The sequence below is a fragment of the Protopterus annectens genome, chromosome 3.part1 (assembly GCF_019279795.1).
Source record: "Protopterus annectens isolate FY-2018-M chromosome 3.part1, PAN1.0, whole genome shotgun sequence".
Lineage (NCBI taxonomy): Eukaryota > Metazoa > Chordata > Ceratodontiformes > Protopteridae > Protopterus > Protopterus annectens.
Genome location: NC_056732.1, coordinates 951,679,471 through 951,706,389, shown reverse-complemented (window position 1 = coordinate 951,706,389; position 26,919 = coordinate 951,679,471). Strand labels below are relative to the sequence as shown.

At 46.8% G+C, this 26,919-nt stretch overlaps 1 protein-coding gene across 1 annotated transcript in view; it reads left to right on the top strand.

Annotated features, from left to right (window-relative positions):
* The window catches only part of RTTN (rotatin), a 3,641,098-nt gene that overhangs the window by 295,183 nt on the left and 3,318,996 nt on the right, over positions 1–26,919 (top strand). Inside the window, exon 7 of the mRNA XM_044067142.1 lies at positions 15,155–15,179. Coding sequence (XP_043923077.1) covers positions 15,155–15,179 — 25 coding nt within the window. The remainder of the gene's footprint in view (positions 1–15,154; positions 15,180–26,919) is intronic.

Sequence of the window (26,919 nt, the reverse complement as noted above, 5' to 3'; positions counted from 1 at the left end):
ATCTATTCGTCTCTCTTTTCAATACAAAATGGAGTGAGTTCTTCGCTCTGATTCCCCTCAGGGGGAATCCCCCAGAGATGCTCTGATTCATGCTTGGCCTGCCAGTCTTCTGTATCTCATTATCTTCCTCTTCCCTTAATATCAAAATTTCTTCAGAAAACTCGGAGGCTGGGGAGCTTAGTTATTCTCATTGCCCCATTCTGGGCTTGCCAAGTCTGGTTTCCCTCGCTGAGGTCTCATCTGGTGCCCCCCCCCCGGACGTTGGATCCAGTTCCAGATCTCATTTCTCATCACTCAGGGGTTCCCCATCCTGACCTGGACAGTGTAAAGCTCACCGCTTGGCTGCTCCAGTTCCCATGATAGTCAGGACTCCAATCCTGTCAAAAGAATTCTAGTGGTGGCTCATAAGTCTTCCACCAGAAAAGTGTAGTCTAGCAAATGGAAATGTTTTTCTATCTGAGCCTCTCAGCGTGTATTAGATTCTTTCATGGCTCCAGTTTCTGCAGTGTTGGAAGTTTTATCTGGAATTTTTCAACAAGGTGCCAGTTTTTCTACAGTCAAAGTTCAACTTGTAGCAATTTGTAATTATCATGCGGGGAATAATATATCTTCTTTAGCATCTTCAAAGCTTTGTAAGGCCTTCCTCAAAGTTACCTTTCTTCTTCGACTCCAAGTAAAGGACCGTACACCACTGTGGGATCTTACCATAGTACTTCAAGCCTTAGTCTCGCCTCCCTTTGAACCTGCGGCTTCAGTGGATATGCATTTTCTGTCCTGGAAGACTGCCTTTCTGGTTGCCATTACTTCTGCCAGGAGAGTTTCGGAACTTCAAGCTCTAGCGATCAAAGCACCTTGTATGATTTTTCATAAGACCAGGGTGTCTTTGCATACCAGTCCATCCTTTCTACCTAAAGTAGCTTCTGAGGCCAACATTAATCAGGTAATCAACCTCCCGGTCTTCTTTCCAAAGTTTCAAATCAAGGGAGAATACAAATTGCATTTACTAGACGTGCACAGACAGTTACATTTCTACTTGCACAGGGCAAAAACCTTTTATAAATCTGACCAACTTTTCATTTCTTACTCCAAACCCTTTTAGGGAAACCGATCTCTAAAGTTATCATTGCCTGTTGGATTTCTCACTGTATCATTCAAGCATATTCAGCCAGGGGGATTTCACCGCCAAGTCAGGTGAAAGTGAATTTCACCAGGTCTATGGCCATGTCAGCAGCTTTCTGGTTCAGAGTGTCATTAGGTGATATTTTTTCTGCGGCCACTTGGTCCTCATCCTATACCTTCATCTCACGTTATAAATTGGACATATTATCCTAGAAAAGGGCATCCTTTGGCTCTGCCGTGCTGTGGAATATCCCTCCATGAGGGTCTCCCAGGTGTCTGGTAGCTGGGGACTCTGTCCCACATGTTGAATACCAAATGAAGACAACTACTTCAGATAAAGAAGTTATGTACTCACCATAACGTTCCACCTGAGTAGTTGTTCTTCATTTGTCTTCAACCATCCCTCCCGCCTTCCCCCGGCCTTGTGTGAACTGTTGGTGCCTCCTACGTATTATGGAGGTGGGCACCGTAGGGTGCCTCTTATCCTTGTTGCTGGCTTCTGTATGGACAAGTCTCTGTTGGGTCAGGTAATACTACTGGATTGGGCAGCAAACTCGATCTGAAGGGAAGGAGACAGGAGCATTATGGGTAAGGGATGAAGCTTTGAGCTTGGATCAGATGCTGGTTATGCAGCCGAGTCGGATCCAGTACAAATCTGGGAAACCAAAGGTTGAAGACAAATGAATAACAGCTACTCAGTTGAAACGTTATGGTGAGTATATAACTTTTTTTTTGAGTTTTTAAGCGCTCAAATAAGTGTTCTTGGATTTGTGATCTCTTGACTTATGTAATTAAGAGAGGATGGGAGGAGGAAGAGAGCTAAGAGGATTATTGCTGGTTTTTCCCTCTCCTTCTTTTCAGGGCTGCGGAGCTTCATTAAAGGCTTTCAAACATGAAGAGTTGGCTTCCCCTTGTGAGCTTGCCCTTGTATTTGTGATCTTTGTACTGGACAATTAAAGTAGCTCGATATCTCATTTGAAATTTCACTTTATTTATTAGGAATGCACAGTAAGACGAAAGTAGTTGTCTCCTTTGCTTTATTTGCAATGGAAGGTCTTGTGCGAAGGATTTTTTGTGATCTTTCCATTTGATGGATTTTTTTATTTTTGCTACTGTAAGTATTTTGTGCATATGTTGAAAATTCAGTATTTTGGCATAGACCTGCCTTAGGCTGTCAGCAAGTTAGAAGTATGCAGCGCTCGATGAGCTCTCTCGATAGTTATTTCATGGGACATTACTTCATTATCTAGTAGTGAGTCAAAGAAGTCTTTTATTACGTTGTGGAGTTGAGCTTGTTCATAGCATTCAGGAATGCCCCTTATAAAGATGCTATTCCTTCTGCTTCTAGCTTCCAGGTCTGTTAGATTTTGCTAGATCTCGCTAATGTTGGTTTCTTTCATTTTTAATTCTTTTTGAGGTTCTGTAATTTTTTTATTTCCTAATTGATTGTTTTGGCGTTAGTTTGTTCAAGTTGGTGTATTATTTGGTCAAAGGTATAGGCAAAATCTGATAATTTTATAGAGAAATGTTATATTTCAACTTCTAGGGGCTATAGTGCTGATTTCAGGTCTTCTATGCCATACAGTTAGTCAGTTTTTGGTTTGATGCTGGACTTCGGTAATTCTTAAATTCTTGTTGCTGCAGTTTTGATGTTCTTTGTCTTTCTCCAGGGATGCAATTTGTGACAGCTTGGCTTTAGTGACTTGTGCTTCCATCTGCTCTAATTCCGTGGACATATTTTTTTAATTAAAAGTGGTTTCCTTTTTCCCATTGCGGTTCTTTTCTTTTTATCCAGAGATGCACGAGCCTGGGTACACATGGCAATAATTCTTGGAGCATTCCTGAATTAATTTAATGGATTTTCTTTGCTTAATGTAACTTAATTTAGGCTATAAATTATATAAATCAAAGCTCCTGCATTTAGAACGAACCTAGATTATGTTTTGGCGTTAGTTAGTTAACGATGTTAGCTTATTGCGGTTGAAAAGCTAGATTTTTGTCAGGAGCAATGAAGAGCGTGTGCTTATCATCTGACCACCATCTCGAATCCACTGTGCCTTACAATTTCATTTTCGATTTTTGCTTTGTTCTGTGGTCTAGCTTCTGCCTCAAGGGTATTGACAAATTGCCTTACTCATGTCATTCCATTTTGAAGGCTTCAGAGGATACATATTTACTCCTGTCTAGATGACCAGGCTTCATCATGAGACAAATATCTTGCAGACCTTAGATTCACTATAGACCTTTTTCACTGACTTGGTTTCAACATAAACTTAAAAAAAAAAAAAAAACTCCATCTTGCTTCAACCCAGGAGCTCATATTTCTTGGCTGCCAACTCCACACTGTTTCAGTGACAGCTTTTCTCCCCTAAGAGAAGATGTAACTCTTAAATACTTGCATTCATTCTCTCCTTCTCCTATTCTTGACTTCACCAAGAGAGATTTTGGGAGCCCTAGGATGCATGGCTTCCATTCTACTAATGATACCTATTGCCAGACTAATGGTTTAATATCTTCAAGTCTTTTGCGTTTCCAGTACCACGACTCGAATGTAACCCATTCCTAAGTTAGGATATGACTAGAGTTCATGAAATTGGTATTGTTTCAGTCTTTCATGTTAGCCTAAAGAGCTCTTCTTAGCACCCACAGTGTGCCCAGAATTGATTCCTACTCTTATTCATATTGGGTTACATGTATTGGTGGCATGTGTAAACACAACTGTAAATTATTTTTATCAAATCTTTTACTCCTGCTACTGTTGGAACTGTCTAGGTATTTTTCTTCCACATTGCTGTCATTTCTGCATGCAAATCCTGGTATTTTATGACTTTATCTTTTCTCTGTATGCAAGACACTATAATTATTTGGTGTAGCAATTTCAGTGACCAATGCTACATCTGTCTTTTTGTCATGGACTACTATATATGTTATTCTCTCGTCTTTTTTTGAACTGTTGGTAATGGGTGATCCTGTGTTTATATAAACTTCCATCATTTTCTGCTATGCTTTGTGGTTCATATTGTAGTGTTTGCACAATCCCCAGTGTAACAGTATTGCTACATTGTTGTGGCGTTCAGTATACTTTGCCATGAGTGTATCATTCCTTCTCATGAGAAAGATTCACTGTTACCTCGGTTCTATTTTGGCCACCCCCTGTACTTACAGTTTCCTTTGTTGCTGTTCATCATGAAGGAATTTTTGTGGTGGATCAGCCAGATATCATTCTGTCCAGGAATGTCCTTTCTAGTTCTCTTTCCTTGGTAAGAACCTTTTACAAATTCTCAGAGCTGGCATGGGAGCATGTTCTATAAACATAAAAGCCCAGGGAGTTAGTCAAAGCAGGGCAGGAAAGATTACATAAATGCAAACAAAATGACATCCATGATCTTAGCTCTTCAAACCCTATGTCCTCTTTGGAATGCAGGCCCTCTCTGAGTGCCAATAGATAACTGCCTTGTGATGTAGTACATAAACAGGATCTTGTTTCTCCCATCTCCTCTGTTGACTTGCCATGTCTGCCTGGTGTATAGCCCTTCAGCACAGTCTCTCACTGAAAGCAATATGCATTTCCTCAGACTACTTGAGCATATCCAAAGCAGACCATCACAAATAGATGCTGAACAGAGAGATCTGCATGCAGAATGTCCATCATTGGGGGGGACTTTTTAAATAGATGTCTTTGCCTCTACTGTGAACTGACAGTTGAGACTGTTCTGCTACACTATGTCATTCTCACAAAAGGGTAAATTCTTTTTTGCCTCCCCCTTCTTCTCATTCCCAAAGTTCTGCTTAAAATCAAGGGTAAACCGAAAGTCTTGCTGATGACCCACTTTTGGCCAAAGATAACACTGGATGTTATGTAGTCCAATCTCGCCTACATTCTTATCCGTGGGTTTGGAGCCAAACCTCAGATCCGACTCAGCCGTACTCTGGCCCAAAGTCTTTCAATTGGCTGGGCTAAGAAGGTATCCCATGCTGCACTGCACCCTTTTCCCAGATCTTGTTTGCCACTCATATAGCTCAGACGTGGTCTTGCTCTTGGCTGTGGCTAAGTATAAATTTTGTCTTTATTGAGATATTCTTGCTTCAAAAAAAAAGCTATTTTCATAGCTGTGTGTTGTGTGTGTGTGTGTGTGTGTGTGTGTGTATTAACTAGTTTGATAATCTGGTGTACCTTTTTTCTCATAGTATTGTCTTTTGTGGTGTCCCGCTAACTGTTTCCCCTACGGGCTAGGCGCATTTCAGTTAGAGGACCTAGTCTGCCCCTTCTTCTGTGTTGCTTGTTAGTAGGTACCTATCCCTCGGGCTAGGGCTGTTTAAGTTAGAGGACCTAGTCCTTTCCCTGTGTTCCTGATGAGACCGCTTAAGTTAGAGGTCTTTTGTGATTGTCTGTTGTTTTTTTCTTAGTTCCCGTACTTGTGGCTTCTATATTAATGGTTGATCCTTATTAACGGTTGGTGGTTTTTTCTACATTATGTCTAAGGATACGAAAGAGCATAAGCCCTCGGGCTTTAAGAAATGTATTAAATGTGGTTATAAGATGTCAATCACTGATGGGCACTCTGTTTGTGTTTATTGTCTGGGGGCTATTCAACTCATGGAATTTTGCACATTTTGCCATGCATTTAGCCCGCGTGTTTTTCAGGAGAGGAAGAACAAACTAATTTTGAAAGGACTTTTGAAACCCTCCTTTGAGGAGGATTTGGGAAGGGTGTCTAGCTTCAATTCCTGTCCCTCTAAGAGTAAAACTTCCAAGGCTAAAAAGTGTTCTCCAGCTCCATCTGTATCCTCGGAGCCTCCGGAGAAAGTAGCAAAATCTACTGTGGCATCCTAAGCTCCACTGTCTTTGGAGCCGCAGAAAGTTAGTGTATTGACGAAATCTGCTTCTGCTCCAAGTCCCTCGGAGCCGATTGCGGAGGTACTAGTTCTGAGCCAGTCTCCAAATTTTAGGCTGGTTTCTCCCCCTCGCAGGTCTCCTTCGGAGAGGAGGTCTAGATCTTCTTCCTTATCTTCTAGGTCCTCCAGGATTCTTTCAGATGTGGATGTAGATAGAGTGGTACATAGACTGCTCCAATCACCGGTACAGGCAAAATTGTTTTCGGCTCCAGCCCAGTCGGCTCCGGAGCCTGTCACCCAACCAGCATCGATACTTCCTCCTCCGATCGAATCTCAGCTTTCGGAGCCGGAGTGGTCAGCGCCGTCTGATGTCCCTAGGTCGGCTGACATGGCCCATCCTGGCTTATCGGCTCTGGCTTCAGCTCCGACCCTGTCAGCTCTGTCCACAGGGTCCAGGACTCATGGTTCCTCAGTCGGACCTGAGGGGGAGGCTTCTGGACACTTTTCGGCTCCTAGCATCCCTCTCGGTGCTTCGGCGTGGGGGTGCCTGACCCCTGCTTCGGCTTCGTACCTTGTCCCTTCTGCTCCAAGGTCTTCCACAGCTGGTCGATCTTCAGAGCCAGGGGGACCAGCTTTCGAGGCCATGTGGAGCACGCTGGCCAGGTCCTCAGCGGCATCATTCGGCACTGACACTCTGTCCCCTCCAGCTCCGGTGCGGGTCTCTGATCGCCCTCTATCTTTTGACAGCGGAGACCCAAGGCCTCAGGATACCCCCATGAGTGGTCCCCATATTTCTGAGGGCCCCTCAGTGTTTTTGCCTGAGGAGCCACCCAGAAAAAGAACGTGCAAGAGGAAGCACATCAACTCCCAAGATGATTCCCTCACGTCAGCCACCGACCTTGAGGAATCGGTGGGGTCCCCCCAAGTCATCCTCTGAGGATGTCTCTTTCTCTGACATACTAGAAATTTTGAATCAGAGGGGTGACTGGCCCTCCAAAGCTCCCTCCGAGGAGGAGTCAGTGTTCCTGAAGGCCTTTGGGGCTCAGTCCTTCGCCTCCTGGGTATCTTCACCCTTCGACTAACTTCTGGATCTGGTTTGTCGAAGGGTGTGGGAAACCCCTGACTCTGTGGAACCAGTCCCCAGGAGACCCAACAAATTCTTGTCCGCCCCCTCTGACAAAGAGTTTCTATCCAATGGAGTTCCTGTAGATGCCATGGTGGTGGCAGTGGCCGCCAAGAAGGAACTGGCTGAGACTTCGTCTACTGTCCATCCTCCTAACAAGGAGTCTAGGACCATGGACCAGTACGGGAAGCTTATGTTTTCTTCAGCGGCCTTTACTCTGTGGTCACTGAATTACTTATCACATTTTACACTGCTCCAAAGAGATCTCCTGAAAGAGCTTAGAGATACGCTGCAGGGTAACTTTTCTGATGCGGTAGCTCAGAAGGTCAACGCTCAGATGTCTACCCTCAACTCTATTGCTAACTCCTCCATGAGGCTGATCTCTTACGCAGCCGAAGGAGCGGTTAGGGCAGCAAGTTTAGGAGTTGCTCTTAGGAGGCACTCCTGGATGCACCTCTGTAATTTCGCAGAGGTCTTCAAGTCTACGTTCACCAACGCCCCGTTTGATGGTTCCTTCTTATTCGGAACCAAGGTGAAGGACACTCTCACTAGGTGTGAGCAAGAGGGAAAAACTCTATCTGCTGTGGGAGTCTGTTTTTCCCTCCCCTCTAGGACTTTTCCCAAGACCCAGAGGGGTGGGAAGATGTGGTTCAAAAAAATCGCAGAGGTTTTTTCATGACGCACAAGGTGAGTCTCCTTCCAGAGGCAGGGGAGGGGGTGGTAATTCTGGTAGACGCCACTCTAGGGACAGAGGAGGCCCGTGTAACCAGGGAGACCGCGATTCCTTTCGTGGTTCTCCCTACCAGCGCTCCTGTTGGGAGGCCCGACTGTGCATTTTCGGAACCATTCGGGGGTCGCATTTCACTATACCCAGAGACCTGGCAAGGTATCACTCAGGACCAATGGGTATTGAAAATAGTTTCTGGAGGATATTGCATTCCCTTGTCTTCAGCTCCCCCTCCGATCAAAAAAATCCCCGATGTTCCACCCAGTCAAAGGGATTCCGCAGCTTCAGAGGTTTTTAAAGCTGCTAGAAAAAGGAGTCATCCAGCATGTCCCTCAGACCAGATCAGATTAGGGACTTACTCCACATTCTTTTTGGTGCCGAAAAGGACAGGAGACCTGAGACTCATTTTGGATCTCAGCAGATTGAACACTCATGTGAAGAAGTCCAAGTTCAGAATGGTCACGTTGCAATCTATTCTCCCAATGTTGGGAAAAGAAGTGTGGATGTGCTCCATTGACCTCAAGGATGCTTACTACCATGTAAAGATGGACAGGCCATCCAGAAGTCATCTACGCTTCCGGCTGGGAGACAGTCATTTTCAATTTCGCTCCCTGCCCTTTGGTCTCACCACAGCCCCCAGGGTATTCACCAAATGTATGGCAGTGGTGACGGCTCACTTGAGACGTCAGGGATTCCAAATGTTTCCGTACCTGGACGACTGACTCCTTTCTTCCACCACAAGGCATCTACTCCTACAAACCAGAGACGCCACGATCAAACTGAGTCAAAAATTGGGTTTCACTCTAAATTGGGAAAAGTCTGCCTTGTTGCCCTCGCAGCATGTCACCTTTATAGGCGCCGAGTTAGACACCGTGCTCATGAGGGCGTTTTTACCACTAGAAAGGATTCAAAGCTTACAACAGCAGGTGTACGCATTGCTCCCTTTGAGAAGAGTTAAGGCAAAATTGATCCTCAAATTGTTGGGGACGATGGCTGCTACAATTATGCTGGTTCCTCTGGTGAGCCTACACATGAGGCTCCTTCAATGGCTACTCTTCGCCCAGTGGTCGCTACAACATCTTCCGCTTTCTCATCCCATAATAATCACAGACAGGTGCAAGCAGGATATTCATTGGTGGCTTCACATCAGCAAACTCAATGCGAGAAAACCCTTCGTTCCGTCCTCTCCGGTTGCCACAGTGACCAAAGATGCCTCCCAGATGAGGTGGGGGGGCATTATCTAGGCAGGACAGTCCAAGGCATGTGGCAGGAACACGAGATGCGTCTGCATATCAATGTCCTGGAGATGAGAGCAGTGCTACTAGCGTTGCAAGCACTTCAGAGCTTTCTTCCTCTCGGAACAATTGCTATCCACTCAGACAATATGTCGGTGGTATGGTATCTAAACAAACAGGGAGGAACCAAGTCGTACCCCTTTGCAGAGAGGCCATGCGAGTGTGGCAGTGGGCAGTGGCTTCCCAATGTTTTCTTGTAGCAACGCACATTCTGGGGAAGTCTAATGTGATTGCAGACAGGTTGAGCAGAGCTATTCTGATGCCTCACGAGTGGTCCCTGAACAAACAAGTTGCGGAGCAGATTTTCCACAGGTGGGGTCAGCCTTGCTGCGACCCATTTGCCAGCCCCCTCAATACCAAATGCTTCACCCTTATCCCCCCTCAGGGGGAGTCACTCAGGGACGCTCTAGTTCACGATTGTCCCTTCGGTCTGCTGTATGCCTTCCCTCCTGTTCCTCTGCTGACAAAAGTTATTCAAAAAGCGCAATCTTTGGGAAGAAAAATGATTCTGATTGCTCCACACTGGCCTCGTCAAATTTGGTTCCCCTTTCTCCATCCTTACTTAGTGGATGCCCCCTGGATTTTGGACCCTCAACCAGATCTGCTGGCTCATATGTCAGGGCAGCTTCATCCCTCTCTTCAGACCCTCCGGTTGACAGCCTGGCTCCTCCACTTCCATCATTAGTCAGGCTTCATCATTTTTCACCGGAAGTGGTTCATATTCTGTCTTCCTGCCATAAGCCTTCCACCAGAAAAATCTATTCCAGCAAATGGAAGAGATTTTCCATATGGGCGCATGCAAGACAAATTGATCCTTATACAGCTCCATTTTCGAAAGTCCAGGAGTTCCAATCCATGCATTTCAACAAGGGATCAGCGGCCGCAACTATTAAGGTCCAGTTGGCAGCTATTTCCACCTTTCACGTCGCTGATGAGCCTAGTCTCATGGCACATAGACTTTTAAGGCATTCCTGAAGGGCACGTTGCTGCTTCATCCTCCAGTTTTTGACCCAGTTATGCCTTGGGACTTAAATTTTGTTCTACAATGTCTCACTTTGCCCCCCTTTGAGCCTGCAGCCACTTGTGATTTAAAATATTTGACTTGGAAGACAATCTTTTTGGTAGCCATCACTTCAGCCAGACATGTCTCAGAGCTTCAAGCCTTATCAGTTAGACCACCTTACTTGATTTTTCATAAAGACAGGGTTTCTCTCCGACCAAACCCTTCCTTTCTACCAAAAGTGGTTTCCATTAGTAATCTAAGCCAATCCATTGAACTACCTGTATTCTTTCCAGAGTTCTCGAACAAGGCAGAATTTAGATTTCATCAGCTGGATGTGCACAGACAATTATGATTCTATTTACATAGAACAAAAGATCTTAGAAAATCGGATCAGTTGCTTGTCTCATTTTCAGAAAACAGGATTGGGTCTCCTGTTTCAAAGTCACCTTGTCTAGATGGATCTTCAGTTGTATTTCCTTCAGTTATGCTTCAGGTGGCAGGGATTTACCATTTCGAGTGAAGGCTCATTCTACCTGATCTGTGTCTACATCTACAGCCTTTCAGGCCAGGTTGTCTATGGATGATATTTGTGCTGCAGCTACATGGGCATCTCCTCACACCTTTGTTACTCACTACAAGTTAGATTTGGTGTCCAGAGGCAGGTCTTCCTTTGGTTTCACAGTGCTCAGGAATATTTTCCAGTGAGCCTCCCAGGATTCAGGTGCTGGGGACACTGTCCCACGGGTAAGAATGTAGGTGAGATTGGACTACATAACATCAAGAAGTTATGTACTCACCATAACATTCGATGTATGTAGTCCATCTCACTTCCCATTCTTAGTTACCCCCCCTCCTTCTCCCATCCTGGAGGACCTAGGGGTTAGGTATGGTTACAGTTTCCTTTATGGTTGGTATGTTCTTCCTTCTCTATGTGTTGTTGTGTGTGGAGAAGTGAGTGATTGAGCTTGCAGCAAACTAGATGTGGGAAAAGGGAGCAGTGCAGCATGAGATACCTTCTTAGCCCAGCCAATTGAAAGACTTTGAGCTAGCGTATGGCCGAGTCGGAGCCAAGGTTCGGCTCCGAACCCACGGGTAAGAATGTGAGGCGAGATGGACTACATACATCGAACGTTATGGTGAGTACATAACTTCTTGTTTGCCCTTTTTTTCGTCTGGCCCAGTGCAGTAATTATAAATTACCTCACAGGATGGACTTACTCACACAACACAAGAGTTGTCTCATTCATCCAAATATGCAAACTTTAAGTCTAACACTTTGGATGATTGCATTTTGATTCCATTTAGGCATTTTTTCTCTGAGGACATGCTACAGGTATTTCAGGAGGCTAGAAAACTTGTTACAAGGAAATCTTAGAAAATGTCTTCCATTTGGAAACCTAGCTGTTAACAAAAGAATAAAAACAGGACCCTCTTTAAATGGGTATGACTAGCATTCTTTTTTGTTTGAGCTACTCTATTCAGGGCTAGAATATTCTGTAAAATCACATTTGTCTGCTATCTCTCTCTGCCTGCCTTTAGATCAACCTCTGTCTGCATGCTTTGAGGACAAACATTTCTTGAAAGGTGTTCTTTTCATCAAGCCACCAATAAGATCTGTTCCCCTCTTTGGGACCTGATTTATGTTGTAGAAAAGCGAACACACACTCCTTTTGTACTTGCTTCCTGTTTCTCTTAAATTTTGCACCTGAAAACAATCTTGCTTGCAGCACTTGTTCAGAAAAGGGGTTTCAGAAATGTAATCTCTTATGGCTTGTCCTTTTCTCATTTTCTGTAAAGATAGAGTAACCCCACCACCACCACCAAGAACAAAACCCATCCTGTAGGACTAAGGAAGTTAATGTGCTCTCTTTACTATCAGTCTAACAACCGTTCCCATCTTTTTTCCCTCTGCTCAGAACAAAGGATCTGAAGTAGGATATTCATTTGTCTGCAACCTGTGGGTTATGGATCCGACATCGGATCCGAACCGGCATGGTTTTCCAGCTATGGATCCAAGCTCTCAGCTCCTCCCCTCACCCATAATGCCCTGCTCTACCCTCATGACCTCAGATCTCGTTTGCCGCGCATGGTGACTGGATTGGTTTCTAAAGCTCTCAAGCTAAGTGCTAGTTTTCTACTGTTAATATTAGAATTTTGAAGTTTTTTATTGAACTTTTGTGTGAAAGTGTAGGTTTCCCCTTTTATATTTTTACTTTTAGAGTTAATCTAAAATTATTTCCCTCCCCTCGCTGTTGGCGTAGTGTGTGTGTGTTGGGCCTGTGTGTGTATATTGTTTAGTTACTTTAGTTTAGTAACTTCTTTATAGATTGGGATGGCTGAACAGCCCAAATCTATATTTTCTAATGCTCGAGTGTGGCCATAAGCTTTCCCGGCTGATGGCCACACTCGGTGTGTTAGGTGCCTGGGGGTTGAACACCTCACATCTGGATGCTCCATTTGTGCAGGGTTCAACCCCAGGGCACTGAAGGAGCGGAGGTCCAAGCTTGTCTTGGCGGGCCTTTTACCGCCGGACTCGGCTCCGGCCTCCGCTCCTTCGGGAGTAACCGTGGCTCCGGTTCTTCCCTCCGTGGCACCCCCTCCTCCTCCTGGGACTCAACCTCCCGCTTCTGGAGAGGAGAGGGATGCTAGAAAAAAGGACCGGAGGGAGAAGCACCACAAGCGGCGGGCCGAGACCTCTGTTTCGGTCCCGCCAGCCAAGCGGGCTTCTCCCCCGGCTCCGTTGTCGGCTCGGTCTCCTCCCTCTCGGCTCCGGTCCCCAGTGTGCTTTTCACCGGGTCCTGAGGAGGAGGAGACCCGATCTCCGTCGAGGCTATCGAGGAGGCACTCAAGGCCTGCCTCGGTAGCCTCGTCGAGATCTACATACAGCCTTTCGGATGCTGATCTGGACCGGATGATGAGAAGATTCATCCAGGCCCAGATGCAGATGGGAGTGTTTGCCCCCTCTGGGGAGCTCAACACCCTTTTTCAAACCTATTGCTCCTTCTCCGACCCGCTACCCCGGTTCGGGGCAGCTGGGGCCGAGCAGCTTCGAGCCGGGTGGGTCGGCGCCGATAGTACTTGGTACTCGGATCCGACCCTGCCCTCGAAAGTGCATCGGATCTGACCTCTCGGAGCCTGGATCCGAGCCTCGGATCCGGGGGGATCAGTGCTCCTTCGGCGCCGTCTGTGTCGGAGCGCACTGTCCCTTCGGATCCGAGCGCTTCGGCTCCGATCCACTCTTCGGATCCGAGGGGGAGCCGATTATCGGATCCTTTGATCGAGGTCGGCTCCCCTTCGGCGTTTGATGTAGTGGAGAGGGCCCTGTTGAGGGTCTCCGGACCCCCGGCACTTGTTCCGCTCCGCCCCGCTCCCTCTGCACTGGGCCAGGCTTCCACCATCCGGCCCCTGGGACAGCCCGCTTCTGTGCCCCAAGTTGTTCCAATGGAACAAGTTGCTGCTTGCGAGGACTCCTCTGACAGCCCCCCAGAGGATGTCCATCGCAAGCATACGTGCAAAAGGAGGCACATTGACTCCCCCGAGTCTCTCACAGAAGACACGGATTTGGAGGAAGGGGAAGGCTCCCCACGGTCACCCCCCGAGGATGTCTCATTTGGAGACATCATGGAAATGCTCCGCATAAGGGGGGGTGGTCTGCCCCCAAGCCTTCCTCGGACGAGTCCGTGTTCTTGGAGGCATTTGAAGCGGGCCCGTCTACCTCTTGGGTGTCCCCTCCTGCCAACCCCCTGGTGGACCTCATTACCACCAGGGCGTGGAAGGAACCGGACACCGTGGAGCCAATTCCTAAGAGGCCCGATAGGATCCTTAGCCCACCGTCCGACCGTGCCCATTGGAGTAAGGGGCCTCCGGTAGATGCCATGTTGACGGCGGCGGCCACCAAGAGGGAACTGGCTCAGGAGAGTCCCTCAGTCCATCCCCCGAGCAAGGAGTCTCGGATGATGGACCGCTTGGGGAAGCGGATGTTTAGTTCAGCGACCTTCTCGGTAAGGGCGCTGAACTACTTGGCACATGTCATTAGGATGCAGCGAGATCTGATTAAAGATTATGCTGCATCTCCCCCAGAGTCCATTTCGGAGGAGGACAGGGTTCTGCACTCCACCCGTATGGCCACTCTAAGGTCAGTTACTAATACCTCTATGCGGCTACTCTCCCACGCTACGGAAGGCGCCGCTAGATCTGCGGGGACAGGCCTAGTCACTAGACGTCAGGCCTGGCTCCGTCACTGCGATTTTTCTGAGCCCTTCAAAGCGTCATTTGCGAACACCCCCTTTGATGGTTCTGCTTTCTTTGGCAAAACCGTTCGCGAGACGTTGACCCAGAGCGAGAAGGACGGGAAGACGCTGTCTGCCGTCGGAATCCGCTTCTCTGCACCCCAGAGGCCCTACTCTAGGAACCAAAAGGGTCAGAAGAAGATGTGGTTCCGGAAGTCGCAGCAGTCCCAGCCTGCTCCGGACAACCAGTCCTTCCGTGGCAGAGGAGGACAGGGAGGACGCCGCCCTAGAGGCAGAGGGGCTCCCAGAAACTTTGGGTCCAGGGAACCTTTCTCTGAACGGCCAAGCAGCAACCCTGAGGGGTTGCCCGACTGCTCCACTCTGGAGGCAGTCGGGGACGTTCGGGGCACCTAGCGGCATGGGAGTCCATAACATCAGACCACTGGGTTCTCCAAATCATATCCAGAGGATATCGCATCCCTTTCCTTCACCTTCCAAAGTTGAAGTCCCTCCCAGACGCCCCACCCGGTCAACGGGAGGCCGCTTTGGCAGAAATTGGCCATCTGCTAAAGAAAAGAGCCATCCAGCCCGTTCCCCCAGACCAGGTCGGATCAGGGTTCTACTCCAGGTTCTTTTAGTGCCAAAGAAGACGGGGAACTAAGACCAATCCTAGACCTCTCTCTCTTGAATCTGGCAGTCCCCAAAGAAAAATTCAATGGTCACTCTGCAATCTATTCTCCCCCTTCTGGGAGAAAATCACTGGATGTGCTCGATAGACCTCAAGGACGCGTACTACCACATCCTGATGGACAGACGCTCCAGGAGGTTCCTCCGCTTCCGGCTGGGAGCCAGTCACTACCAGTTCCGGGTCCTTCCCTTTGGTCTCACCACAGCCCCCAGGGTGTTCACCAAAGTATTAGCAGTGGTAGCAGCCCACCTGAGGCTTCAGGGGGTGCAGGTGTTTCCCTACCTGGACGACTGGCTCCTTACCGCCCCAACAAGGCATCTACTTTTATTGGCGCGAGACTCCTTCCTCCATCTTGCTCCTCTCCTGGGCATCACAATAAATACAAAGAAATCCAACCTGGCGCCCACACAGCTCTTAGATTTTATAGGGGCCAGGCTAGACACAAGGAGTTTACGAGCCTTCCTCACTGCGGACAGAATTCAAAATCTGCAGCTCCAGGTGCGGGCCATTCTCCACTCAAGTTCTGTTCCGGAGTTGGTCCTGAGGGCTCTAGGGTCCATGGCATCTGCTATAGCACTTCTTCCTCTTGCCAGGCTCAATATGCGCATTCTACAGTGGACGCTCTTAGTACAGTGGTCATACCTTGCTCTCCCCATGCATCATCCCATTGCGATCAGCAAGGCTTGCAAGCGGTCCCTCTTGTGGTGGCTTCACTCCCCGGATCTCCACAGGGGCCGCCCATTTTGTGCTTCTCCCCCTCTCGCCACGGTGACCACGGACACCTCCCGCCTCGGGTGGGGGGGCACTTTGCGGGCCGGACCGTCCAAGGCACTTGGGACGATTCAGAGACCTTACTGCATATCAATGTTCTAGAGATGAGAGCAGTGCTCTTAGCGTTGCTAGCACTTCAGGGCTTTCTTCCCTTGGGAACAATTGCAATTCAATCGGACAACATGTCTGTGGTCTGGTACATCAACAAGCAAGGGGGAACAAGGTCTTACCCTCTTTGTCGAGAAGCCATGAGAGTTTGGGAATGGGCAATCTCCACCAACCGCTTTCTAATAGCAACGCACATTCCGGGTCGGTCCAACATCCTAGCGGACAAGCTCAGTCGCACCATTCTGACCCCTTACGAGTGGTCTCTCAATTGTCAAGTAGCGGAACGCATATTCGCACGGTGGGGAACCCTTCATGCGATCTTTTGCCTCTCCCTCAAACACCAAGTGCGACAGTTTTTCGCTCTGATACCTCCTCCCGGAGGTTCCCCAAGAGACGCTCTGGTGCATGCTTGGCCACCCGGTCTTCTGTATGCTTATCCACCCTTGCCTCTGATGCTCCAAGTTCTTCAGAAAGCCTCTCGGGTGGGTTGCAGAATGATTCTCATTGCTCCGTTTTGGCCTCGACAGATCTGGTTCCCCTTCCTAAGGTCTCACTCGGTGAATCCTCCTTGGATTCTAGATCCCATCCCTGATCTGATATCCCATCCATCCTGCATTCCTCCTCCGAATCTGGACAACCTGAAGCTGACCGCTTGGCTGCTCCAGTTCCACTCTTGATCAGGACTCCCAGTATTTCGTCACCTGTTAAGGCAATTTTGGTGGCAGCTCATAAACCATCCACTAGAAAGGTTTACCGCAGCAAGTGGAAACGTTTTTCTTTGTGGGCGGAGCGGCAAGGCCTGAATCCCTTCACGGCTCCTCTTCCATTAGTGCTTGAATTTCTAACCACTCTCTTTAACGATGGTGCCAGCAGTTCCACAGTCAAAGTACAACTGGCGGCAATTTCTCATTATCACATTGGCCATGACTCTAATCCTCTTATGTCAGCCAAATTGTGTAAAATTTTTCTTAAAGGTACTTTTCTTCTCAGGCCCCTATAAAACAAGCGGTTCCTCCTTGGGACCTCTCTCTGGTTCTACAGGCCTTGACCGCCCCTTCGAGCCAGCTGCTATGGTGGATCTCAAATTCTTGTCCTACAAGACAGCCTTTTTGGTAGCCATTAAATCGGCCAAGAGAGTTTCTGAGCTTCAAGCATTATCAGCTAAACCTCCTTACTTGGTGTTTCATCCGGACCGTGTCTACCTCAGGACCAACCCGTCCTTTCTTCCTAAAGTCGCTTCTGAAGCAAACATCAATCAGTCCATTAACCTCCCTGTTTTCTTCCCTAAATATGAAAACAAAGGTGAATATAAGCTCCATTCATTAGATGTTCACAGGCAACTTAGATTTTATCTGAACAGGACGGCTGGTCATAGGCAATCCGACCAGTTGTTTATTTCCTTTGCAAAATTCAATTTGGGCAAGCCAATTTCTAAAGTTTCTCTGTCCCGCTGGATTTCACAGTGCATCTTATTGGCTTATCAAGCTTCAGGAAGGCCCGCACCGGAAGGGGTTCATGCCCATTCAACCCGGTCAGTATCTACCTCGGCAGCCTTCAAGGCTAGGGTTCCTCTAGATGATATTTGTGCAGCAGCCACGTGGGCTTCATCTCATACTTTTATTTCCCACTATAAGTTGGATCTTGCATCTAGGGTAGAGCATCCTTTGGCTCAGCGGTGCTCGGAATATCCTTCCATGATGGCGCCCAAGATTCAGGTAGCTGGGGACTCTGTCCCACAGGTTGGAGACAAATGAAAATCCTAATTCAGATTTAGAAGTTATGTACTCATCATAACGCTGCATCTGAGTAGGTGTATTCATTTGTCTGCAACCATCCCGCCCTCCTATCCCCTTGGCCTTTCAGTTTCCTGCTTATTCTATGTTACCCTTTTCAGGGTATTGTTGCTTTGGCAAACTCGATCTGAGGTCATGAGGGTAGAGCAGGGCATTATGGGTGAGGGGAGGAGCTGAGAGCTTGGATCCATAGCTGGAAAACCATGCCGGTTCGGATCCGATGTCGGATCCATAACCCACAGGTTGCAGACAAATGAATACACCTACTCAGATGGAACGTTATGGTGAGTACATAACTTCTAATTAAATAAGCTTGCACTATTTAGATGTTCACAGACAACTCAGATTTTATCTTAAAATTAAACTTAGAAGAAATTCTGATTAACTTTTTATTTCCTTTCAGGGCAAAAATCTGGGTTTCCCAAACTCCAAATAAACAGTATGTGGATTAGTCTATTTGAACATTTCCTTTTGCTACTCCTTCCATGGGAAGGATCACCTAGACCTCAAAAAAGCCCATTTCACCAGAGCTGTAGCTTCTTCTAGAGCATTTTTCAATAGTCTTGATTTTAGATCCATTTTAGAAACTGTCACTTGGCGTCCATTCACACGTTTACCAAGCATTATAATGTTGATTCTTTCTCTAGGTCTAGAGGTGGTTTTGCTAGATCTGTTCTTCAAAGAATTGTGGACACCAGCTCAGCTATTGAGTCTCCTCCCTGAGTATCTAGAAAGTTTTAGGAATATTTCCATATATTAATAGCACAAGATGGTCAGGGAAGGACATAGTACATCTGTGTAAGAACTAACTATAACAGCAAATCTCTGACTAATTAATGTTACTAGCAGCCACCCTGCTTTCACCCATTCTGTCATTTTTTTCCCGGTCAAGCTGAGCATCACATTCCTTTTCCACCTTGCAGTTATGTACATATGTATAGTTGTATAAATTTTTGTTTTATATATATGGTGGTGCTGTGGTAGCATTGTCGCCTCACAGTAAGATGCTGTCGGGTTCAATTCTCAGCTAGAGCGTTTTCTGCGTGGAGACATGCGTGAATGGGTGTACCTTCGTTGAAGGTTGTGTGTCAGGGCTGGTAACTCGGCACGTAAAAATCAACTACCAATCATTAGTGGACCGGAGTTCTGCTGTGGCGACCCCTAACCGGGAAAAGCCAAAAGACGCAACATATATATATATATATATATATATATATATATATGTAGATATATATATATATATATATATATATATATATATATATGTATGTTTATGTTCCTTTGCCTCACCTAATTTTTTTGCATCTGGTCTAGGGCAAGAAAGTTGAGACTTTTCGTACGTTTACATCTCTTATGTACTGCTCATCTCTCTCATGCGTTGGTCATACATTGGATGTATGCTTGAGAGGATGGCCCCAGTATTTTAGTATACTGGACAGATGTACGGTATCCTTGGCAGAATAGTTCTTTTATATTATTAGTAAAACAACCAGGCTCACCCGCGGTAGTGGTGCTGCGGTAGCGTTGTCGCCTCACAGCAAGATGTTGTCGCATTCGATTCTCAGCTAGAGCATCTTCTGTGTGAAGGCATGCGTGAATGGGCATGCCTTCGTTGAAGGTTGTGCGTCAGGGCTGGTAACTCGACACATAAAAATCCACTACCAAACATTAGCGGACTGGAGTTCCGCTGTGACGACCCCTAACCGGGATAAGCCGAAAGACACAAGTAAAACAACCGGGCTCAGTCAGACTACTGTTATCTGTCAGAACTGTACCTTATGTTGGGTGTCGTATACAAGTGTTATCTTTGACATTGCCTTCTGCAGTTAATATTTAATTCCAGGTCCTTCATACTTCTGTTCATGCTGAAGTCTTACTACCTAAGGAGTTTAATCATAAAATAGTTTTAATCAAAAAAGATTTGTAAATAACAGATAATATTTTTTCCACAGTAAGCTACAGTGATGACACTTTGTATAATATCAGGAGGTTGAGTAAACGTCACGGAGACAATGTAGGTGGTGCAGCACACTCTGGTGATTTTTTTCTATTGTTACAAAAGATGGTGACTAATCTCCTTGATGCTTGTCAGATTTGAAAAATCTTGAAGAAATAGTACCACATGATACTCTGCTTCATGTATCTCGTTCTTAAGCACTTAATTATATGTATCAGAATATGTGTGTGGCCATGAAAAAGTAACCCTACTAGGAAAGAGTTCTGAAAGATTTAACCTTGTTAGTGACAGATTCTTAAGATCCATGCTAATTATGGCCCAGTTTTCATTTGGTATAACTATAAGGTCTAAGAAAAACTTTTGAAAACAGTACAAGGAGAGTCAGTCAGCTCCTGAAAAATGGGGACCTTTTTTTTTTTTTTTAATAAAGTGGTACTTCCTGGGAAGAAGTAAAATCTGTTGCCAAGAGACTGGCTTGCACTTGAATGACTCATACAGGACAAGGGGTGTTTAATACATGCTTACCCCAAACTAGTCCAACTAACTGCCTGGATGAATCGAATCTTAATACCTTTTAGGCATCTGTTAAATAAGGACTTGCAGCAGGTATTAAAAGAGGCAATAAAACCTGCTGCTAGAAAATCATACATTAGTAAATGGAAAAGATCTTCTAGTTAGTGCCAAGATAAAACAAACAAACAAAAAAACAGCACCCTTTCAAGACTAGTGTCTCTCCTGGTTCAATATTTGTGCGTTACTGTCCTCTGGCCTGTCTTACTCCTCCGTCAAGGTTCATTTGTCAGCCATCGCAGCATGTCTGCTCATGGATCCTTTTTCAATGCAGTCTCATATGAAAATGTTTTTGAAAGGTATATTGTATACTGAGCCTGCAAGGAAACTGCTAACTCCTACTTGGGGCCTTAATTTTGTCTTGGAAAAAGTAACTCTTGCTCCATTTGAACCAGCTCATCAGGCTGACTTGAGGTTCATATCATGAAAGACAATGCCATGGATTTCTCTGGCCTGTGCAAGAAGAGTATCTGAGCTGCAGGCTCTTATGGTCTGTCAGCCTTATCTCATTTTCCACAAAGATATGGTTTCCTTAAGAGCTAATCATTTATTTATGCTTAAAATGGTATCTGAGGTTACTTTGAGCCAAGTTATCACCCTCCTGGTCTTCTTTCCAGAACCTAAAATTGAGAGAGGAAGGATAATCCATTTGGATGTCCACAGATAGTTCAGGTACTTAATAGAACAAAATATTTTAAGAACTCTGATCAGTTCATTTCTGTGAACGTGAGAAGAAAGGACAACCTGCGTCAAAGTAGCCTATTTATAAATGGTTATGTCATGCTGTTACATTTTGTTATACCCACCACAACAAGACAGTTCCAGGCAGGATCAAGGCTTATTTTACCATGGCCTTGACTTCATGTGTGTCATTTTGGAAAGAGTTGGATTCTAGAAGTATTCTAGAAGCAGAAAATTGGTCCTCTGAGAACACCTTTACAAAGCACATCAAACTAGATAATATTTTTTCCAGGTTCAGGACAGGCTTTACTAGGTCTATTCTCCAGGGGTCTAAAATCCTCATCTTTCCTGCTCCTAATCATTCTAAGCTATAGTAGTCTACCTATATAGGTAAGGCTACTGCAGCAGTGATCATTATGAACACTGTACAGTTGTATAAGTAATGTTAACATAACAGTAGATGTTCAAATGATTGTTGCTGCAGTAGCTGCTCACTCCCTCCACTCCTTTATTTTTGTGTGTTTTTTATGCCAGGTGATGTTTACTTTCCTAGCATTGATCATTTTAGGACTCCAGTGTCCCGGTCTCAATTGGCATGAAAGTTTTGGAGGGCTTGGCAACCAAACCACTCAATTTTTTCCCACTCAACTCTAGCTGAAAAATGGATGTGATAGTGTTCAATCTCGCCGTTTGTTCTTACACATGGGTTCGGAGCCGATCCTCGGCTCCGTGCCGGCCGACTGCAAGCTCTGCATCGAGAAGAAGCTCGAGGACATCTAATACCCACAATCCCCCTCTGCCTTTACCTCAGATCTAGTTTGCCGCTGCTGCATACGCATCGCTGGAGGCTAGCTCGAGGCTTTACAGATAAGATTTTTATCTATTCTGTTTAAATTCAAAAATTTTTTTCTTTCAATCTAGTTAATTAAGTATAGAGTTCGGTGTGTGAGTGGTTTAGGAATTCTCGGTACCTTAAGATAGCTTAACTTAGTTAACTTTCGGGTATAGAGTTTTTCGGGGCCTACACCCCTACTTGGACTCTTTTAACTAGAAACTTGTTGTAGTCTTGCTTTAAGCAATTATTAATCGGACTTTCAATTACTGGATTTGACACTTTGACTAGAATCTACCGGATTTGACACTCTTACTGGACTGGACTGTCTCTTTCATTTGTCAGTATGTCTGAAAAAATAAAATCTGGCTTTAAACGTTGTCAGTGTGGCCAAAAGATGTCGGTCACAGACAACCACAGTTCCTGTGTCTACTGTCTTGGCCCTCTCCACTTACAAGAGGACTGCTCTATTTGTCACTCTTTTAGTGGGAGGGTCATGACAGATAGGCGCAGGAAACTGATGGATAGAGGATTATTGAAACCCTCTTTCCAGGAGGCTCTGGATGCTTCAGACCAGGCATCCAAGTCTTCGAAGGGGTCGAAGGCGTCGGAGCCAAAGTCATCGGCTCCGAGCTCTTCGGATCCAGTTAGATCACCGGTTCCACAGACTTCGGGGCCGAGTGTTCAATTTTTGGCAGTTTCCGAGCCTCGAGTCTTGGAACCGGTGATGGAGCTCCCTCCACCGACTCTGCTGAGGTCGGCTCCGTCTTCGATCCCTTCGACTCGTTCTTCTAGGCCCCTCTCCGACACCGATGTGGACCGTGTGGTGCAGAAATTGATGGAGAATACGGCTTTATCCAAGCTCATCTCGGTCTCCTCTCAGTTGGTGTCGAGACTTGAAGGCCTTCCAATATCTCCATCTGTTCCTCCTCCGAGACCTGTCCAGTCTTCGGAGCCGGAAGAGGCTGAACTGATGATTGTGGAGCCCTCGGTGCCAGAACCGTCTTTTTCTCGGTCGGCACCGTTCACCTCGACTCCATCCGATCCGGTACTGGAGTCTCGGAGCCGAAGATCCGTCCTTGGTTCCGGGACCGAGAGTCGGACCGATGTTTCGGTTCCGACTCTCCTCTCGGGCCTCGCACGGATCGACTCGGTTCGTCCTCGGGTCGGTGCCTTCGGCTCCTGTTTCGGGATTCTTCCCATTTCTTCGGAACCGGGAGATACCTCGACTCGGGACCCGGGGGCCTTCGACCTCATGAGGAAGGTGTTGTCTACCCAGACAACCACATCAGCAGGTACAGCTTCTCCTCCCCACAAAGGACCGTTATCCTCCTCTGCACCCACGGCCACGTCCAAGCGTCGGGCACCGGTGTCTCAGCCACCCCTGGAGGGTGCCCCCTCTTCCTCGGAGGCTTCTTCGGATGCTCCCCACGAAGAAGTCCCTAGGAAAAGACTGTGTAAGAGGAGACACTTGGATTCTCCACAAGAATCCTTGACATCTGATACTGACTTAGATGAGTCAGAAGGGTCCCCTAAGTCACCTTCAGAGGATGTCTCTTTTTCTGACATCTTGGAGATCCTAAAACAGAGAGGTGACTGGCAAGCCCTTCCCCCTTCTGAGGATGAGTCAGTTTTGCTGAAGGCATTTGGTGCCCGTCCTTCCTCCTCCTGGGTCACTCCGCCTTTGATGAGCTAATGGAGTTAATTGCTAGAAGGGCGTGGAGACTCCTGACACGGTGGAACCAGTCCCTAGGAAGCCAAATAAGTACATCACGGCACCACAGGACAAAGCTTACCTCACCAAAGGAGTTCCAGTAGACCCATGGTGGTGGCAGCGGCCACGAAAAGGAGATGTCGGAGTCTTCCTCATCTGTCCATCCGCCTAACAAAGATTCTAGGACCATGGACAGATACGGAAGCGCATTTTCAGTTCAGCGGCTTTCTATGCTCCCTGAACTATTTGACTCATTTTACACGCTTGCAGAGGGATCTAGTCAAAGAGTTGGGAGATACCCTCCAGGGTACTACAGATGCCGCTGTCTCAGAGAAAGTTACAGCGCATCTCAACACCCTTACGTCCATTGTAAACTCGTCCATGAGGCTGATATCTTATGCAGCCGAAGGATCGAGTAGGGCAGCGGCTTCAGCGATTGCTCTTCGTAGGCAATCCTGGATGCGCTTATGTTCGTTTGCGGAAGCCTTCAAGTCTTCCTTTACTAACGCCCCATTTGACGGAGCCACACTTTTTGGCCCTAAAGTAAAGGAGACCCTTACCCGGTGTGAACAGGAGGGAAAGACTCTGTCTGCTGTCGGAGTCCGTTTTCCACCCTTCCAGACCGTACCCCAAAGGGCAACGTGGTGGGAAAATGTGGTTTCAAAACCCCAAGGATCTTTCCCAAACACACAGGGTGATGCCCCTCTAGAGGCAGAGGGGGCAGAGGTGGAAGACGCCGCCTGGCGGCAGAGGGGTCCGCAAAACCAAGGTGACAGGGATAATCTCCCTGGCAAACCTTTCCAGCACTCCTGAGAGGAGGCCCGACTGTCCTGCTCTGGAGGCAGTCGGGGGTCGCTTAGCTTTATACCCTCAGGCCTGGCAAAACATAACTACAGACAAGTGGGTAAAAAGCGTGGTTACCAGAGGTTACAACATACCCTTTCTATCTCAGCCCATCCCAAAGAAAAGACTCCCAGATGTACCGCCCCATCTGCGAGAGCCAGCAGCTTTAGAAATTTCAAAGCTGATAGAAAAAAGAGTCATCCAACCAGTCCCAGCGGACCAGCAAGGATTCGGGACTTACTCAAGGTTCTTTTTAGTTCCAAAGAAAACAGGGGACTGGAGGCCCATTCTGGACCTAAGCTACCTCAATACCTTCGTCAGGAAAGAAAAGTTCAATGGTCACGCTTCAATCGATCCTTCCATTCTTACAGAAGGACGACTGGATGTGCTCCATAGATCTAGAGGATGCATACTACCACATAAAGATGGCCAGGGCATCCAGAGATCATCTGCGCCCGGCTGGGGCCAGTCACTTTCAATTTCGAGCCCTGCCCTTTGGTCTGACCTCAGCCCCCAGGGTCTTCACCAAATGTATGGCAGTGGTAGCGTCTCACTTGAGACGCCAGGGATTCCAGGTGTTTCCGTATCTGGACGACTGGCTCCTTTCTGCCACCACAGACTTTGTTCTTCAACTGTGTGTTCACCTAGGGATTTCCGTAAACTTCGGAAAATCCTTACTTCAGCCATCTCAAAACATCTTGTTCATAGGAGCAGAGTTAGACACACGTCAGTTGATTCTGAGGCTTCCCCCAGAAAGGATATTATCACTTCAGACTCATATTCGTCTTCTACTCTTGTCAAGGAAATCTCCTGCAAAACTAGTACTAAAGGTGTTGGGCCTCATGTCAGCCTCCCTGATTGCAATTCCCCTGGGAAGGCTGCACATGAGAGTCCTACAATGGCTGCTGTTTGCACAATGGTCGTTTCAACAACTACCTCTAACACACGAGATTCTTATAACAAAGACATGCAAATCAGATCTAAACTGGTGGCTTCAAACGTTCAACCTTTCCCAAGGGAGACCGTTTGTGCTACCCACCACAGTTACAGTGACCACGGACGCTTCCCTGATAGGGTGGGGGGGCATCTTTCAGGGACAGACAGTCCAAGGCGAATGGACCAATTTGGAGTACAATCTGCACATCAATGTTCTAGAGTTGAGGGCAGTGTTTCTAGCGTTGCAACACTTTGCTCCCCTTCTTCCTCTAGGGACTATTGCAGTTCAGACGGACAACATGTCGGTAGTCTGGTACATAAACCAGCAACGGGGAACCAAGTCCTATCAGCTATGCAGAGAGGCCATGAGAATTTGGCAATGGGCGGAGTCCACGGGTCGCTTTCTAATAGCAACGCACATCCCGGGGTCATCCAACGTCATAGCCGACAGGCTCAGCAGAGCAATTCTGTTACCGCACGAGTGGTCCCTAAAACAGTCAATGGCGAAAAGGATTTTCCGCACGTGGGGCCAGCCTTCCTGCGATCTGTTTGCGTCTCCAATGAACGCCAAATGCAGGAGCTATTTTGCCCTATTACCCCCTCCAGGGGAAGTCCCCAGGGACGCACTGGTTCACGATTGGCCCCCGGGACTCCTGTACGCATTTCCCCCATTTCCTCTGATGTCAAAGTTTCTCCAGAAAGCCAAGAACCTACACAGGACGATAATCCTCATTGCCCCATTCTGGCCTCGTCAAATTTGGTTTCCCTTCCTGAAGATACACTGCATTCGGGGACCCTGGATTCTGGACCCAGAGCCAGACCTATTGACTCATTCGTCAGGGATTCCCCATCCCGCGCTTCGGTCCCTCCATCTAGCAGCTTGGCTGCTCCAATTCCCAACTTAGCCAGGTCTGATCTGTTGTCACCAGCAGTCCAGGATATTTTGGTGGCTTCGCATAAAGCTTCCACTACTAAGACATATGCTAGCAAATGGAAGCGATTTGTATTCTGGGCCAATACACACCATGTGGATCCGTTTATAGCCCCTTTGAATAAGATCTTAGAGTTCTTAACAGACTTATTCCATCAGGGTGCTTCTCCTGCTACACTAAGAGTTCAATTGGCTGCCATTTCGAATTTCCATGTGGAAGAAGGTGGTGCTCCGGTTATGGCTCACAGACTTTGTAAAGCCTTTTTAAAAGGAGTTTTTCATATTAGACCACCTGTCAGATCTCCTACGTCACCTTGGAGTCTAAACTTGTTGCTATCTAAATTAATGTTGCCCCCTTTTGAACCTGCCTCTTCTTGCCCACTAAAATTTTTATCCTGGAAAACTCTCTTTCTGGTAGCCATTACTTCCGCTAGGCGAGTATCTGAACTTCAGGCTCTCTCCATCAAACACCCGTATTTGATCTTTCACTCTGACAGAGTTTCTCTTCGAACCAATTCATCTTTCCTCCCTAAAGTGTGTTCTATTAACAATATTAATCAGTCCATTGAATTACCCACTTTCTTCAAAAACCACTCCAACAAAATGGAGTATATGTTGCACAAATTAGATGTTCACAGACAGCTAAGATTTTATTTGGATAGAACAAAGGATCACAGAAAAACAGATCAACTCTTTGTGGCCTTTGCTGATAGCAGGAAAGGACTTGCAGTTACCAAAAGAACTCTTTCTAAATGGTTAACGG